General features: G+C 46.3%; 1 protein-coding gene across 1 annotated transcript; it reads right to left on the bottom strand.

The window, feature by feature from the left end:
• Positions 1-724: 724 nt before the first annotated feature.
• Positions 725-6,590, bottom strand: E1B28_005552 (uncharacterized protein). Its single transcript, XM_043150118.1, has 7 exons — positions 5,920-6,590; positions 4,664-5,281; positions 4,391-4,609; positions 4,171-4,339; positions 2,525-4,117; positions 1,750-2,468; positions 725-1,668 (listed from the first exon to the last, which is right to left on the bottom strand). Exons 1-7 carry the CDS (start codon positions 6,390-6,392, stop codon positions 816-818), a joined length of 4,644 nt encoding a protein of 1,547 aa, XP_043011203.1. The 5' UTR covers positions 6,393-6,590; the 3' UTR covers positions 725-815.
• Between the last annotated feature and the right edge of the window lie 10,848 nt (positions 6,591-17,438).

Below are 17,438 nucleotides of genomic sequence, written 5' to 3'. Positions count from 1 at the left end.
ATTTTGTGCCACACCAGTTCTCCAATACATATCACGAACGCTACTCATTCTCTTTTCTTTTTTTGGATCTCTGTTCTACGGAGGTTTCAGGGTTTCAGGGATCTCTAACTAGTCAAATCGGTCTTTCTCTGCTCTTTTTTTTATTTTACTTTATTGCATTTCTTGTTTTCGGGTTTCATACATACACTTGATTTATATATTTATTATTTACAATCGCATGGGTAAAACAAAACAAACTGTATTCGTATATACTGCACTGCTGTATTGCAATCTTGCATTTATAAATTATTTTTCATGCCAATGTCTAGGCCCTATTGCTGTTCTATCAATCGCCTAGAAAACGGGGGTTGGAAGTCTTTTAATTACGCAGCAACCCCAGTTTTTGATTGGTTGATATCGGCGAGGGTTCCATTCATTCATTCATTCATTTGGCAAGCAACTGAGTTGACTGTCCCGCGATAGATAAGTAATATAAACGTGTCCTTTTGCGGCCGAGTTGGGACAAAGACCGATCGAGGGATGGGCGGTTCTCACGATCAGTGCTGTTCTCAGTTCAAGGGGAAAAAAAAAACAAACATAAATGTTCCCCGTTTCGTACTTCATTTGCGGTGAAATCGGGGGGACGGAATTAGAGTGGATTAGAATTTCGTCCTCTCGTCCGTGCCACCTAGAATTTCGGGTCCTTGGGTTTCGTTGGTACAAGGATCAGTCCGATTTTGCGACATGGCAAATGATTCTTACTGGGACATAAATTGTGTCTTTAGGTTTAGCTGTTATGTTAATATACATTGAGAGGGGAACCACTACCGTTCTATTCAACGATGCTTCTTCCTTCCTTTCCTTCCCTGTGGTCGTTCACTTTCTTCATCAAGGAATCCAGCCACAGAAATATGATCAAACGTCTCCACAAGATCCTCAACCCCACCAACCCAAGTATCCTCCTCATCCAACTTCCCCGTCGGCGGCGTAACCGTACGTTCCAACGCTTCTCCACCCATCTCACCGGCCTGTCCCTTCCCTTCCGGTTCCTTCAACAAAAAATCCTCATCCTCCTCATCAAACTCCAACGGCACAGACGCAGAAACACCAACACCATCACCCTTATCCAAACTCGCAACCAACTTGGGCGACCGCACTCTATTATTGATCTCCCTCCGAAACCGTCCAATACTCTCACTCATCCCATCACCCAAACTCCTAATAGGTATCGAACTCTTAAACGACCTAGGCTTCGACCCAGGTGTTCCATTCGGTAACATAGGCAGCACAGGTTGCGTAGGTGGACAGTCCAGTTCCGCTGCGATGGCTGAAGCAAGAGGTTCGTCAAACGCGAACGAGGACGATAGTCTCCGTGTGTCACGACTGAATCGGCCTACTCCGCTACTACCACCACCACCACCACTACCACCACCTCCACCTCCCCCAACACCACCTCCCCCACCTCCACCTTCGACAAAAGACTCCCCCGTCCCAGTCGCATACGCACTGACCTCAATCCCCTTCCTTACTTCAACCTTCGGTCCAGGAACATCAAACCGATACCTCCGAATCAAAGCATGGTAATCTTCTCCTAGCGCTTGAAAAGAGAATTGGTGTGTCAAGTATATCGACCGCGGAAGCACCCGTGCAGATTTCGAAAACGTAGAAAGCTCCGCTTGTGCTAGCCAGCTACGAAAAAAAAAAAAAGGCAGTTTTTTCAGTAATTTTGTTGTTAGTTATAAAAATAAAATAAAACCGCATAAAACTCACTCAGCTTTCCCCACTTTCTCCTTCAAAACAACAGGCACTTCCAAAACCCTCTTCACCTCCATCCACTCCCGCTTCCGTTTCAACGTCCAAGTCGCAATGGTACTCTCCTTCCCCACCACAAGTTCAGACCCATCAGCTTCCACAATCGGTGAAGCTTGACCTTGAGATGTAGGAGAAGACACAGACATCGCCAATTTCCCAACAGCTCCCATTCCAGGAAACGATTTACTGGTATGTCCATGTCCATGTCCTGCACCCCCACCCCCACCACCACCAGCACTCGACGGTCCCCCGATCAGTGTAGCTCCCAACAATGACGTACTCCCATCCTTCGCTCTGACTTTGGCATTCACACTAATCCTTCTCAAAGACAAAACCCCATCCGTAGGATCAAAAAGAAGTACATCTTGATAATTCTTCGGTCGCTGTCCATTAAAATGACTCTTGGGAGACATAGATTCCGATCGAGGTGAGGGAGAGGAAGACGAAAACACCGTATGAGCCGAACTCGCACTTCCATACGAATGCGAATGCCCTGTGTGGGTAGGTGCAAGATAAGGAGATGTCATCGCCGGTAAGAGGTTCAGAGGCATCGTAGATTCACTAATCCACGGTGACTCCAAGAAAGTGATCGCAAGTGGAACTTGAAGTTGGTCCGGACCAGGATGCCTAGTGACCCGTAACCGTACAAGTGGTTGTAAATCCGTGGAAAGAGGGGGCTGAAAAAAAAAATCAGACAAACCCTCGTGCTGCAGACGTGACGTAAAATACTTACAATATCACTGTAATTCCTGACCAGACCTTCCAAATGACTCCTCACATCAGATCGTCCACCGTATGGATTCACTGCAAATACATGTACCGTCCTGTTCCTAGTTGCGAAAGCGGTCCATCGTCCATCTAGGGACCAAGAAGCAGATTCCACCACAGCGGGTGTTCTTCCTCTCCTCAGATCATACACATGCACAGGAGGTGCATCTGGCACGAAAGCACCCAAACGGCGTTTATGTGCGGGTGCGGGAGAAGAAGAAGATCCATCGATTCCTTCCTCCGCGGGTGCGTTGTCGTCTTGTTGCTGCAAGATTCGTGCGACCGTATTACTACGAATCGTGTACACATGTGCCACCTGCCCATCCTTCGGGGCCACCATGATCGAATTTCCATCTTGAGAGAAACACATCTCAGCAATAGGCTGGGATCTAGAGCCGACGAACCTAGTGACGACAATAGGGGAGGTCGAGATCTCCTTCGCCGTCCCAGAAAGAAGTAGCGGTCCAATATCCAACACAGTAACCGACCACCCATTCTCCACACTCAACCCTGCCGAGCCCTTCCCTCCATATTCCTCTCCTCCCTCTCCATCCCTCTCTTCAGAACTAACCGAATACCTTCCCTGATCCGTTCCAGTGACAATAGCAGCAGGCGCACTCTTCGAAAAGAACCTATTCGCAAAAGCCGATACTCCACTAATACTGCTCGACATCACATCTCCACCACCACCACCCGTACCACTCCCTCTACCAACACCAACACCACCTCCTGATCCTGCTGCTCGCGCAGCAGCAGCAGCCGAAGCAGCCGAAACAGCACCCTTATAAGCCATCCCACCCAAACTCTTCATCCCACTCAACAACCCACCTCCAACCTTAATCGCCGCATTCCCCAAATCTGCCTGCGTAATCGTAATCCCAGCACCACTCCCAGCACCACCCATACCACCACCTCCGCCTCCGCCTCCGCCTCTATTCAGATTCGCCAATTGCTCGGTGAGAGATCCCAACGCGGCAATAGAAGCAGACCGTGCTGTAGATGCACCAGTAGACAACAGTGCCGCTGCTCCAAAGGATAAGGAGGGGATGGCTAACCCGGGCCCAGGACTGGAATATTGATATTGAGCATACATGTCGCTCCCTCCTCCTCCTCCACCGCCCGTGCCTGGATTGGGAGACGAAGCGTACGCAAGTAGACGGCCTGAAACTGAATACACTGGGGTTGGTTGTGGAGGTGGAAGGTGCAATATCGGAGATGAGGGGTTTAAATATGTCGCTGATGATAATAATACATTGTTGTTATTGTTATTGTCGTTATAGATATGATTCCTGTCGTCGTCGAATCCACGAGTGGCTGGGTTATATTGAACACCACCTCCAACTTTATTATGTGGTTCGTTACTCGTAGGCGTCATAGTTGTAGTTGTAGTGGTTCCCCAGAATGAATGTCGTCTTGAAGATCCCGATCCGGTTGATGTTGGTGATACAGAGTGAGAATGAGAATGAGAGAATGGAATCAAGGCTGGGGAGGGTATCTTATGTAGCACGTCGAAAGTGGAAGAGGATAGTAAGTGTAGTGTCGGAGGGATTGTCGTGCTCTGTGAAAAGATGAAAGATTTGCCCTCATCCCCGGACAAACACGATGGCTTACCACAACAAGAAACCCGTCGCCGATAGCGAACTTTCCGCCGCCGGTCACAAGCCCAGGTAGCACTACTTGTTTCACTATGCAATGGCTGGACAACGAATAAACAAAGAGTTGAGAGAACCGAGCCGTCTTCGACTTTCGGGGTGGCAACTTCTCTGGGCTGGAAGAGACTCTGCAACAAGGTTAAGCATTTATGATATTGCAGGGAGGAAAGTAGACTAACAGAATGCCAACCAGAGGCCGGTATTCCTTCCATGCATCAGCAGATTCTTGAGATAGCGAAGGTGGAATGATCCCAGCATACTCGAAATCGAACTCTGGCGCCGATGAAGTCTCGAGAATCTTCTCTAATGGGAGATCCAAAACTTCCGACACTGCATCTAATTCAGTGCAGTCCCAGATCTGAAGGCCAAAGGGATAATAGCCAATGAATAAGAGGCGCCTTGTCATTGCAGTCATGAGCGATAAAACCTTCAGCAAAAAAGAATACACATACCTTCCTTGTAACGCCATGTCCCATCTTGCCCACACAATCGAGTCACCCGTCTCTCGCACTCGTTCCGTGTCAACAGCACCAGAGCCCATAGCCCTCGAAATGCCCGAGTGCGACCGTTGATAGTCTGTACCATGCCTAGTATGTCGATTCGGGTAATGATCCTCCTCCTGTTCAGAATAGTTTCGGCCAGCATATGACATACGCCTCGTCGAATGTCCGTCAACGTCAACCTCTTCTCCAGGACGACGGGTAGTGATACGCCTGCGGCCGTTTGGAGGTCGTATAGTACCTTCCATAGGATCCATACCCAAATCCACTTCAACAACGGACGGAGGTCCACCCGTCCTTGTCCTTCTGTTTGATGCCGTGAACTGACCAAAGCTCACCGGACGGGACACCATTGGAGGCGAAGGCACTCCAGCTGCGGTCGCCGTCGTCGGAACAGGCATTGGGTGAGGTGCCAAGGTTTGACTGGAAGTTGGGCTGTGAATTGACGAATTGGGAGAAGGGATCTTGGCTCCTGCAACTTTCTTGTGACTTCGAGGAGAAGGGACATGAGCTCGAGGCTCTGGAGAAGGAGCTGGCGTCGAAATGCGCGCTGGGGATGGTGACGGTGATCTGCGAGAAAGGAAATCAGGTGAGTAGACTTGTGGAGATTCGGGCCCGAGATTGTAGGTGAAGGAAAACGAAGCATCGGGTAATGGCCGTGGTGATGAAGTGGGTAACGGCGAAGGGGGTGGAATAATCACGACAAAATTGGAGAAGAAATCAGAGAGAGAACGGGTGTTGAACATGTCCGAAGCGTAAGGAAAGAAGTCACGCCTCAAACATGGGGGTTAAATACGGGCATGTCCAACTGCGCAATGCGAGGATCGACGGAATGGAATGCACGTGTGAAAGGCATTCTCCACCGTATCCTCTTCACCGCACCCCAAAATCAGCCAATGCCTTCGACCCAAACGAAGAGCCCAGCCCCAAAAACGGAGATGAAATAATACCGGCACCATGAAGAGAAAGACGGAATGGAAGTGGACTCGCAGTGGACACGAGGAACGGTGGTAATGATCCAAAGCAAGAAGAAAGCGTTTCGGGGAACGCGAAAAACAAACCCTTCAGGTTTTGAGGGACTGCTCCGTGCCGCGTTCCGAAGTTTGAACGGGAAATACCAGCGATAAAGTACTTCGTGAAGTCAAGGACGTAAATAGCGATGACGAGGAGGAACATGGCGAGGAATCGACAGCAAGATATTGACCCACCTTTGGGATCCTAAAGGGTGGATAAGTCCTGTAGCGTCTTCACGTGAACTGCTGCCAACATTCTGGCCGTCAGAAACGTCTTCAGTAGCCCCGGTAGCCCCGGTATCACAATCCAAATCATCCAACAACTTCTGTGATTCATTCCTAGCGACGACCGGGTCCACCACCTCCTGCTGGCCCTGAGCCGTCATCTCCGCCTGCACCTCCGAACCAACACAATCAACCTCGATTAATGGTGGCGTAGGCAAAGCAGCTCGAGCATTTGCCAACTCCTCAAAATGGCGGCTCTCCTGAACAACTGAAGACGCTGGATCCGGCGGACTTGGATCGAACGGTGTAATGTTGTTCTCCTCGGGCTCAGGAAGATCAACTGAGCGAGTATCCGGGGAACGAGACGAAGGGGTAGGTTGCTGGTATACAACGTCTGAGGTATCCTTATTCTTGCGGCCATTTCGATGAGGTCGCACGGGCATTAACTTGGAGTTGAAGATACAAATAAAGGAGTTGAATGGAAGCTAGCAGAGATTGAAACGAAGGTGGAAAGCAAACAGGAATCGAGAAAAAAGTCCAATGAAATGTCAAGAAATAGATAATGTAGATGGTTCGTTGAGTTAGCTGGTGGACCCTGTAAGTTAATGCAAGGTCCTAGATGATGGTGGTATGGAGAGGATAAGAGCTCAAGGGCGCCGCTATTAGTATTGCTCGTGACTCGACCACGATATTCCATATATGGAAGGTGCACTGACGACATGGCAGCAGTGGTGGAACTTCGGTTATTAGTCTCTGAGTGTCCAACAATTTAACCTCGCCGTTCAAAATGTTTTGAGTGGTGATAATTCACCATGGTACTAAATTTGCACAAATATACCTCAGAAGTGTCAAGTTATGCATCCAGTGTCTTCGGGTAATTACTTAACTCCAAATATTGATTGTTACAGTATCTACCGTTGCCGGGCGGGCGGCGGCGGCGGCGGCGATCACTACAGTAAACATGACTTGCCGGCTTGTCCGGCTTTTCTCGGCTTTTCCGCGAGCAATGAATGTGGCGTGTCAACAGATTGTCGTCAAAAGAATGGAACTGGCAGCCTTCAGCTTCAGGAGGCAAGCAAGCGTTTACGGTGTGGTAGTGATCCCTGGCCTTCTCGTGGATTCCGCTTAACGATGAGTCTCTGCTTTGATCCTAATTTCTTGACAATTCTCTTTATCTTGATCTTCCTAACTAAAAAAAAGTCGTACTTATCTTTATTTCGAACGCAGATGCAATTTTCTTACGGCGTGTTCACGCTTACTGTCCTACCTTTCAAATTCTTAAATATGGTGAGATTCTCTTCGTTCATTTTCCTTTTCCTTCATCCTCTTTCCGTCCGCTCCTGCGAGTCCTAGCCCAACTTGTGGTTAAATAGCCAAGCGCCGCGTTGAGACCTAGCCCACCTCAAAGCGTAGTCTAAGTCAGCATTGACGAGGATTGATAGGGATTGGATTTCGATTGATTAGATTCTCGCTATCTATTATCTTATCACGGAAAGAAGTAGATTAGCCATATAAGTCTTTTTTTATTACTCTTCTTTTATTCACACGCACGGCTTTAGTACGATACATAAAATCTGTCAACGTTGTACCGAAAAATTCAATTCCTTTCTTCCCCTCCCACTCTGAGCCCCACTGAGCTGAGCGACAATTTCGAGCCTCTTCCCCCTGAGCCTTCTCCAATAATACTGAGCTGATTCGCATTTTCGAGCCTTCCAACAACAGACCTTATCTCCGAAATCTCCTTACATCAATTGACTTCTGCGGCGTCGCTCTTCGTTTACTTCTTCTTACCTACAAACGGGACTTCTTCTCTACGCTACCGATACCCGTCAGACTTCCGACCAATAGCCTCGCATTTATTTTACAAGCAGTCCGCAATATCCTGCCGCAGTGGAGCCCACCGTTCGGGACTTGGTTTTCCGCGTTTTCTGACGAACACACTTCCTCATCATGTCTACTTCACAACACCGCCAAAACCCGTGGAATCCCGAATCCGATTCCGAAAATCCGATGTCCCGTGACACCAGTCTAGGCTCTCAGGTACAGCTTATCAGTCCGATGCCAACGCCCGGCGCTACCAATGCTCCGTACTTCTCCGGTACACATGCTACCGTGTTCCTCGAGACGTTGAAATGCATGTGCGACGGAGCCGGACTTAAAGAAAATGAAGCCGTCGATCAAATCTACTTTTATTCTTCCGTTACCGTACAAGACACTATCAGGTATAATTCCGCTTTTAATATTGACCTTCTTGACAAGACTTGGGAGAGGGCCAAGAAGGTTTTGCTCCAACTTTACGGTTCTTCCGATTTAGCTCCAGCGGTTACTATCCTTGACCTTCAGAACTTTTGCAAGAAACAAAACGCCAAGTCTCCTTTCGTTACTCAGACGTCTATCGAACACTATTATCAAGCATTCGAGAGACTTAGCGGCGTTCTCCTTTGTAATTCTACGATCGCTGATGCTGATTCCTGTTATTATTTTATCGCAGGTCTTCCTCAGGCTCAACGGCAATGGTTAGAAACGCAACTTAAAGATGACCAGAAGACTCGAGAGAATGCGCCAAGTATTGACGATGTACTTGACATTTTGTATACTCGATTCGACCCGAAGAGTCTCTTCTATGACCCATGGAAGGCGAATTCAGATCCCGATCCGAATCGCATTCGTTTCGACGACGAAGGTGAGCGTAAGGTTAAACCTAATACTGATACATCGAAGACAGGTACAAGAACGACTGGACAAGGCGTACCAGCCGCCTCGATAGACGATCTTGCTGCGCAAATGGAGGCTTTGAAGTTGAGCCAAGCACAGGTGTTGTCGTTCCTATCTTCTACTCCTAATAATCCTGTACCTCAAAACCCGTCTTCTGATTCTAATAGATGGCCAAATTCGAATATTTATGACACGAAGCGATGTTTTATCTGCGGAAAAGAAGGACCTCAACTAGATCACAAGCTTCACCCTTCACATTGTCCTGAGACGAAAGCTTTAATATCCGAAGGTCTGGTCAAATGGGATGAAACTCAGCTCAAGTATATTCTCGACAACGGCAAAGACTTACCGAAGGTCGCAAGAACTCAACATGGAGGCGTAGCCGCATTCATTCGGGAACACCCATCTATCGCTAAGTCTGATTCTTCTTCGGCAGCTGACAAACATCGACAAGTTAGATTCCAGCGAGATATACCACCACACCAGTCAACATCCCGAACTAGTACTCTTGATCTTTACATTGGTGGACGCCCCGCTTTCGAGAATTCGGTTTTTGCTTCTTCTACTCTTGAATATGATGCTAATCCCGCTACTAGGTCCGGAAAAGATACAAGTACTCGATACGACCCTATGGCTAGACCCAAACAACCTACATCGAAAGGAAAGGAACATGCTGAACCGGCTAAACCTCTTCGAGGTCCTGGCATTCCTGGTCTGTCAACCGAACGTCCGCCTCCGCAACAACCGAAGCCAAAGGATAAGTCTATTGCTATACCTCCTCCGACTAACCCGATAAACCGTAGAGAAGGATGGAAGGAGTCAGTACCTTCGAAATCAAAGGAACAAAAGGACATCAAGATGAATGAACCTAAAACAGATAAGCCTTCGTATCATTTTACATCCGATATTCAACAAAAAGCTGACCCAAAAGCCGTTTTTGATCATCTCATGTCGCAGATGGTCTCGCTTCCCATCGTACAGATTATCGGCAATAGTCCTGGCCTACAGAAGATGTTTTCAGAAGCTACAAAATCTCGCCGAGAATACAACGTTAAAGCAGCTGAGTATATTGATTCTCATTCGTTTGAAGCTATCTATTCGGCTGAGGATGTTGATCATGTTAATGACGTGATTAATATGCGCCTCGCAGAGAGAGACGAACGTAACGATAAGTACCGAGTTGAAGACTTGGTAGTTAACGTAAACGAAGTCAATCAGGCTCGACAGTTAAAGGAATTTGTTGCTCGAGCTTCGTCAGCATTGATGAAAGAACCGTCGAAGAAATTCTTCGCAATGGTTACGGGAGCTTTGGATATACAGATCAATGGACAGACTTTTTCAGCTATGATTGATACCGGTTCTGAGCTTAATGTTGCTTCTGTTGACTTACCAGATCGTGCGTCGCTCGCCGTTGACTTCGAAGGTATGAATTGGAGCCTCAAAGGTATACACGGACGTCCCGAGCAACTTCAAGGAGTTGTTATTGATGTACCAATGCAACTCGGACGACACGAATTCCCTCACCACATCTTCATTTCTCATCAATGCATGGAAAAACAAGATATCATACTTGGACAACCGTTCTTGACAACTTATTGCGCTCGCATTCAATATCATCAGTCCGGTTTAGTCAATCTGATGTTGTGGAAGAATCCGGACGAAGGTAAACGAGCCACACTAATCATTAATCTTACCCAGGCCAATGATTCTCGCAACAAAACCACTATCAGATGTCCTCGCCACTCGTCTCAAGCAGCAAGAATTGAAGACTATAGTGCGACGATTCGGATTTCTGAAGACGGAGCCACATAAACAGATCTTCCATGCGACTCCGGCTGTTGTAGGAAGATCAATGGAAGCGTTATTGGGAAACGCTGAGTATTCTGACTTCGATTTTCTTCTTGATGCCCCTCTTCCCTCTCAATATGATTCTTTACTCTACCATTCTATTAATGCTATGACTGATTTTTCAATTCCTGTTGATACCTACGATTCATCTCCTTGGGCTAGACGTGCACTAATAGACTGCTTTGATTCTTATACAGGTAAAGTTATACCTCCTCCTGCCAAAAAGTACAAGACTGTGGATCGAAAACATCGCCCAGTACCGACTTATTTTCCTAATCCGGCTGCTCAAGAATTTAAACCAATACCGCCTCCAGAACCTCTCGATTTACCGATTCATCCGCCACCTTGGGAAACCTCAAACTTCGGTTCAAGAGTAACTCGGGAACGGTTGGAAATGATGTTAGCGAAGATAGAATCTAACATACTCTCAAAACAGGAACTCGATCTGATAGCTTGGGTTGTACTCAAGAAGGAAGGTGCGTTTGCCTTCGAATTTCAAGAAAAAGGTTTCTTTTCTAGAGATTATTACCCCGACTACGAAATACCTACCATCGAACACACGCCATGGCAATTACCTCCAATTCCTATCCCTGTCGCTATCCGAGATGAAGTCCGCCGTGAAGTTTTGGCTCAAGAAAAGGCAGGAAGATTCGAGCCGACTACTTCAAGTTATCGTTCACCGCTGTTTGCAGTCAAGAAGAAGAATGGTTTGTGTCTCGTCATTGATTTACAGAAGCTGAACTCCGTTACCATACAGGATGCCTCGCTTCCCCCTAATGTTCACGAATTTGCCGAAGATCACCTCGGATATTCCCTCTACGGTTTATTTGATCTTTATTCTGGATTCGACGCCCGCATAGTCAATGTCAAGTTTCGCCTGCTTCAAGCTTTTACGTCGCCAGCCGGAGCCAAACAGCAATGTACTCTCGTTCAAGGCTTTACCAATTCGGTACAGGAGTTTCAAAGATGCGTTGAACATTCTCTCGCAACCGTCAGTGATATCGCTAAAAATTATCTAGATGACTGTACTCTTAAAGGTCCTCAATCGAGATATAATGACGAGTCAATTCTGGACAACTCTCGGATAAGACGGTTTGTATTTGAATATGCTACTAATCTATCCTTACTTCTAGGTGCACTCATCAATGCTGGAATTACGGCTTCGGGAACGAAAGTCGTCCTAGCCGCTTTCAAGTTGGAGATTGTTGGTTCAATCGTCTCTCTCGAAGGATGGATCATCAAGCCGAATCTAGTCAAGAAGATCATCAATTGGCGAAGACCCGAGAGCGTAACGGAAGTTCGGCAATTCCTAGGAGTTGCAGGAGTTGGCAGACGTTGGATTAAGGGATATGCCATGATCGCTAAGCCTCTTACCATTCTTCTTCATAAATCCGACGGTCTCGATGATCCTTTTCTTTTTACTGACGAAGCTGAACAGGCAATGGATATTTTAATTGAACGTATCACGAATGCACCCGTCCTTATCAAGATTGACTACGAAGCAGCTCTCAAAGTTCCCCGCCGCAATCGCAAAAACGACGAAGGTCTTATTGTGGTTGGTATTGATTCGTCGTGGAAAGGTGCTGGATGGGCGGTTTATCAGATTCGTGACGGAAAGAAGCATCCCGCCATCTACGGCTCTTGTACATTCAATGAACGCGAACAAAACTACAGGCAACCGAAGACAGAAGTCTATGGAATCTTTCGAGCCCTCAAAGAACTTCGCTATCGACTATGGGGTGTATTTTTTCGATTGGACCATGACGCTAAGTCCCTCGTTTACATGTTTCGCCAACCTGATGATGTTCCTAATGCCCCACTTCTTCGATGGATTACATGGATCAAATTATTTGATTTTGAGCTTCATCATGTAACCGCCGATTCACACAAGCTCGAAGACGCTCTCTCAAGACGTCCACCTCATCCCGAAGACCAGGACAAGACAGAAACTCCAGAATCCATCGACGCTTTTATCGAGAGCTTTCTTGACGCTCATTTGACCATTGAGCAAGATATTTTACCTGCTAAGTATCTTCTTGAATCGTTGTATCTGCGATATTCTTCCCTCTCTTCTCAATTATCTTTTTCCACTCTTCCTACGTCGACTATTTCTTCATCCCTCACCATTGAAGATATGATTCTTGAGGACATGTACTGTTCTTCTACGGTTTTTGCACAAGTTTCAATCTCATACTCGCCTTATGAGCTACGTTCCTTTCCGGACTTCAAAATTCGTACTTCTTCTTATGCAGTTACTGATCAATTTCTTCTAGGTAATGAACAAGTCGATTTTGAGTTCTACGTCTATGAACATTATGTCGAGAACTTACCTGCACTTACTACTCACGTTGGTCACAAGTACGGAACAGTGGATCAAGATGGCGCTGTATTCTGGAGAGAAATACGCCAATTTCTTCTTAACGGCACTATACCCGAAAGGTGCATTTCTGCTAAGTCTCGTTTGAAATTTCAGAAGACTGCTCGTAGGTTTTTCCTTCATGACAATAGATTATGGCACAACAAGAAGACAAGAAACTCGGATTGACCTCCTCGATTAGTTGTTGAAGAACCCAAGCGTTGCGACGAGCTTATAGCTGAAGCCCACAATCATGTTGGTCACAAAGGTAGAGATGCTACTTTTAAACTTCTTACTGAACGTTTTTATTGGCCGAATATGTTCGATTCTGTCTCGTATTTCGTTCGTTCCTGTATCGAGTGCCAACACCTCATCTGGGACCTCCCTCTCATTCCTTACAACGTCTCTTGGCAAGCCCCGCTCCTTCGACACTTCAACCTCGACTGTATACACATGCCTGCAGGCAAGGGTGGCATGAATTACATTGTACAAGCTATCGAACCGACGATTTTATGGTACGAAGCCCGAGCACTCAAAGAACTCAAGGCAAAAGCAGTCGCAAGGTTCATTTATGAAGATATCATATGCTGGTTTGGTTGCGTTCCTCAATTCACGATAGACGGGGGGAGCGATAATGGGCGAAGAATACCACTCAAGAGTCAACCTAATATCAGAGCTACGGGAGTAGCACCAACACCAAATCAACCCAAAAACTAGTAAACCTCCGTGTAAAGTCTATCAATAACTCTACACACCAGGAAAGATTGCAAGGGTGGACTGCTTGGCAAAGGTTACGCACAAGATCACAGTCTCAGTATCGTATGAAGTTCTTATGAAATCAATGTGTAACTGCAAGTGTAAAAACACCACAGCTACGGGATTCTAAGGTTTGTAGGGGCTCTGTTTATTGTCCAGTGGACTAAGTGGGACTATGAATTTCGTCTGCGGTAAGACTAATTCGAACGATTGGAGACTATTGCCCTCGACGGACACGAAAACTAAGTCCTCGGCGGACACGAACGCTAAGACCCTCGACGGATCACGAAACAGTAATCAAGACCTCGGCGGCCTACGGACGGATAGTTCTCTAGTTTTTGACCTCGACGGTCTCGTATAGTTCAAATCAAATCTTATCGTTTCACTGCACAAAGACAGGGCAAATCTCTCTATTGGTGTCAAGAGCAGTTACTCACGGGCAACCCACTCAGGACTTTCCTACGCACGGGTAGTACTTTTTTATCTACGGATACATGAGCTGCTTTTATACTACTTCTACGCTAGCTTTGTAATCCTATCTCTACTTGTTTTATCTCTAAAAATAATGCACCGTAGCTACGAATCCATGCGGAGTCTTATCGCTAGGGACTGCTACATGTGCAGAATCTTGTCTACGGAGCTTTTCCGTATTCGAATCATATGTTTTGGACCAATCTGGACCGTTCTTCATTCTTGTTTCAGCATGTAGAATGGACCTACATAGGCGTACCATATGGTATTTCCTGCCTACGGACCTTATCCTGCATTTCGACGTTATCAAATCATATGGACTTTGTGTGTCCAAGTAGTTCCAGCATATGGATCCAGAGTTCCGAATCGCCCTAGCACATGAACAGTGTGGACTCCAAGATCCGTTGTTCATTCCTGCCTGGTTCCTAGGTACTCTATCTGTGATCTGGGATCTGTATCACGTCTTTTTGTCTTTTCCTCAGATCGGGACTCGATCTACGGTCATATCAAATTTCTCCTAGTCTGTGTGGTCCAATGTCCGATTTCTTGTCAACTAAATCCCCCGTAGAAGTAGGTACTCCTAGTATGAAGGTCTTTTGACTTTGTTAAGTTCTGCTACGAACGGTTCTGTGAAGACTACAAGTCTTCTAATAGTACAATCCCTTGATATGCCAGTGCATAGTAGAATGTAGAGAGTAGAACTCGGTGAATTACCGCTTAAGTCCTCTGCTCATAGTGTTCTACAGGTTTCGAACGGTCATACAGTTTTCTGACACGATCTACGGCTCTCTCAACTGGTCTAGCTGCGCCGACGGCACATCCTACTAGCGGCACTAGCTTTAACTAGCAATTCGGGCTCACTCTAGTTCTTAATACGATAAATATCGCTCCGTAGCACTGTTTTAAAGTGCAAAAAGAACCTTGTAGCATAGTCAACTAAGTCGCATTAGCGAGTTTAAAGGTGAAGTCAAACAGTTACTACGATCTCAATACAATTGCACTGTCATAGTGTCTACAGCGTACCATCCGGAAGGAAATGCTCCGATCGAACGAGCCCATCAGCCCCTTCTCGAAGCAATCTTCAAGTGTTGTGGTGATGCAAAAGGACTTTGGCCGACGTTCCTCTCTGCCGCCTTATTCGCATCTCGAGTAACCGTCTCAAGAGCTACTGGGTACTCGCCATACTATCTCCTATACGGTATTCATCCAGTATTTTCATTCGACATGGCTGAATCTACGTGGCAAACGCTGGATTGGGATTGCATCCGTACTCACGAAGACCTATTAGCCATTCGGATCTTGCAGTTGAAGAGAAGAAGTCCGAGCTGGGAAGAAGCGAATCGAGAAATCGTACGTACCAGACAGAAATCAATTGACCTCATGCATAGAACGCGCGGATCCATCTTCGACTTCCACGACTACCAGCCGGGAATGTACGTATGGTTGAGGGAATCACATCTCGACGGACTTAAGGGAGCAAAAGGCAAATGGACGTACGCAGGTCCATATATTATTCACGAAAAGAAAGATACTGGAGCTTTTGTTTTACGAGAGCTGAGTGGTGCCATTTTAAAAGGACATGTACATCCTCAGCGGCTACGACTTTTTTTCTTTAGACCTGAGAATCAGACACTGAGGACCGCTCTTCCCGGACCTCATCAAGTGCTACCGATTTACGCCAATATCGAGCAATTCTCGAATTCCGTTGCAATTTCCATGCTTCGCGAAGCTAGCCTCGTTGCCCCAACTTCTTTCCCTCTCTATTCCCTCTGTTCTTTCCCCTGAACGCAACGTCATTTTATTCACTGTTAACTTTACCTTTTAAGCTTTCGATTGACTTCTTGATGAACGTTTCTTCCCCCTTTTTATTATCATGACTCCCTCAGTCCCTTGTTATCTTTGCAACTTTCACATTCCCCATGCTTTTACCACCTGTCCGGCTAGACCGTCACCTAGGGTCTCCCTTCCGACTGATTCATTTGGCCTTCCTCCTCTTTGCGATTATTCCTTCTTATCTCGAAACTTAGCATCTTTGATGCGACCCGAATATTCTTCTCTCGACCAATTCGCCGTTCACTTTCCGATTCCCGGTCCTTTCGAATTGAAACCAATTTATTCCGTTAAATTTCTCGGACTCAATCATTTTACTTATGATGCCGATTGCTGTCCGCTCAATGAATTTGCTGACGGTCTTTCTTATACAGAACAAAACCTCATATCTTGGTGCGAGAGTGGGAGCTATCCAGATTTCGTTGGATTTCCTTATCATGGCGACGCTAAGCTTCCTTTTTCTTTTCCATATAATTATCGTGATCTACAGGCTAAATCAAACCTTTTTGATACAGATTCTCCTTTCCTTCCAGTAACGAAAACCATTTATCGCCGTGACTGTTATCTTACATGGTCCGAAATTGTCGACTACATCCGAATCAAGTCCATCCCTCTCCGTTACGTCTATTACCAAACTCCTACTATGAACAAAGCCTCTTTCACCTCTCTATGTTCCGAATTTGACATCCTCAAGGACTGTCTTTTCCACTTACTGTCCGGAATCGAAGTTTGCCGTTATGGCGCAGCTGCTATGTTCAAAGACACTGCTGAAGTCATTTATAACGAACCCGATATGCGAGACCGTTGGAGGAATCTTGAACCGAAAGAGTTGTGGGATCCGGTAGAGAAGCAGACTAACAAGTGGTTCGCTGATGGGATTGTACTCGCCAAGTATTACCTGCGTTTTCCGCCACGCTTGTTGACTGAGGAGATGGAATTGATAGCCACTCTCGGAGAGTCCGAGGACAAACTCTAAAATTTGCGCCACTGTGGTAGTGATCCCTGGCCTTCTCGTGGATTCCGCTTAACGATGAGTCTCTGCTTTGATCCTAATTTCTTGACAATTCTCTTTATCTTGATCTTCCTAACTAAAAAAAAGTCGTACTTATCTTTATTTCGAACGCAGATGCAATTTTCTTATGGCGTGTTCACGCTTACTGTCCTACCTTTCAAATTCTTAAATATGGTGAGATTCTCTTCGTTCATTTTCCTTTTCCTTCATCCTCTTTCCGTCCGCTCCTACGAGTCCTAGCCCAACTTGTGGTTAAATAGCCAAGCGCCGCGTTGAGACCTAGCCCACCTCAAAGCGTAGTCTAAGTCAGCATTGACGAGGATTGATAGGGATTGGATTTCGATTGATTAGATTCTCGCTATCTATTATCTTATCACGGAAAGAAGTAGATTAGCCATATAAGTCTTTTTTTATTACTCTTCTTTTATTCACACGCACGGCTTTAGTACGATACATAAAATCTGTCAACGTTGTACCGAAAAATTCAATTCCTTTCTTCCC

Source organism: Marasmius oreades, chromosome 3, assembly GCF_018924745.1.
Source record: "Marasmius oreades isolate 03SP1 chromosome 3, whole genome shotgun sequence".
Classification (NCBI taxonomy): domain Eukaryota; kingdom Fungi; phylum Basidiomycota; class Agaricomycetes; order Agaricales; family Marasmiaceae; genus Marasmius; species Marasmius oreades.
Note: the sequence above shows the minus strand (reverse complement) of the source record. Positions and strands in the feature narration are given on the sequence as shown.

What these genes read in the sequence shown, in the direction of transcription:
- E1B28_005552 (XM_043150118.1), bottom strand. Translation starts at nt 6,392, where the DNA reads ATGCCCGTGCGACCTCATCGAAATGGCCGCAAGAATAAGGATACCTCA. An exon ending in GCGACGGGTTTCTTGTTGTG is followed by an intron (nt 4,118 to 4,170) that starts GTAAGCCATCGT and finishes ATCTTTTCACAG; the next exon opens with AGCACGACAATCCCTCCGAC. An exon ending in TCAGGAATTACAGTGATATT is followed by an intron (nt 2,469 to 2,524) that starts GTAAGTATTTTA and finishes TTTTTTTTTCAG; the next exon opens with CCCCCTCTTTCCACGGATTT.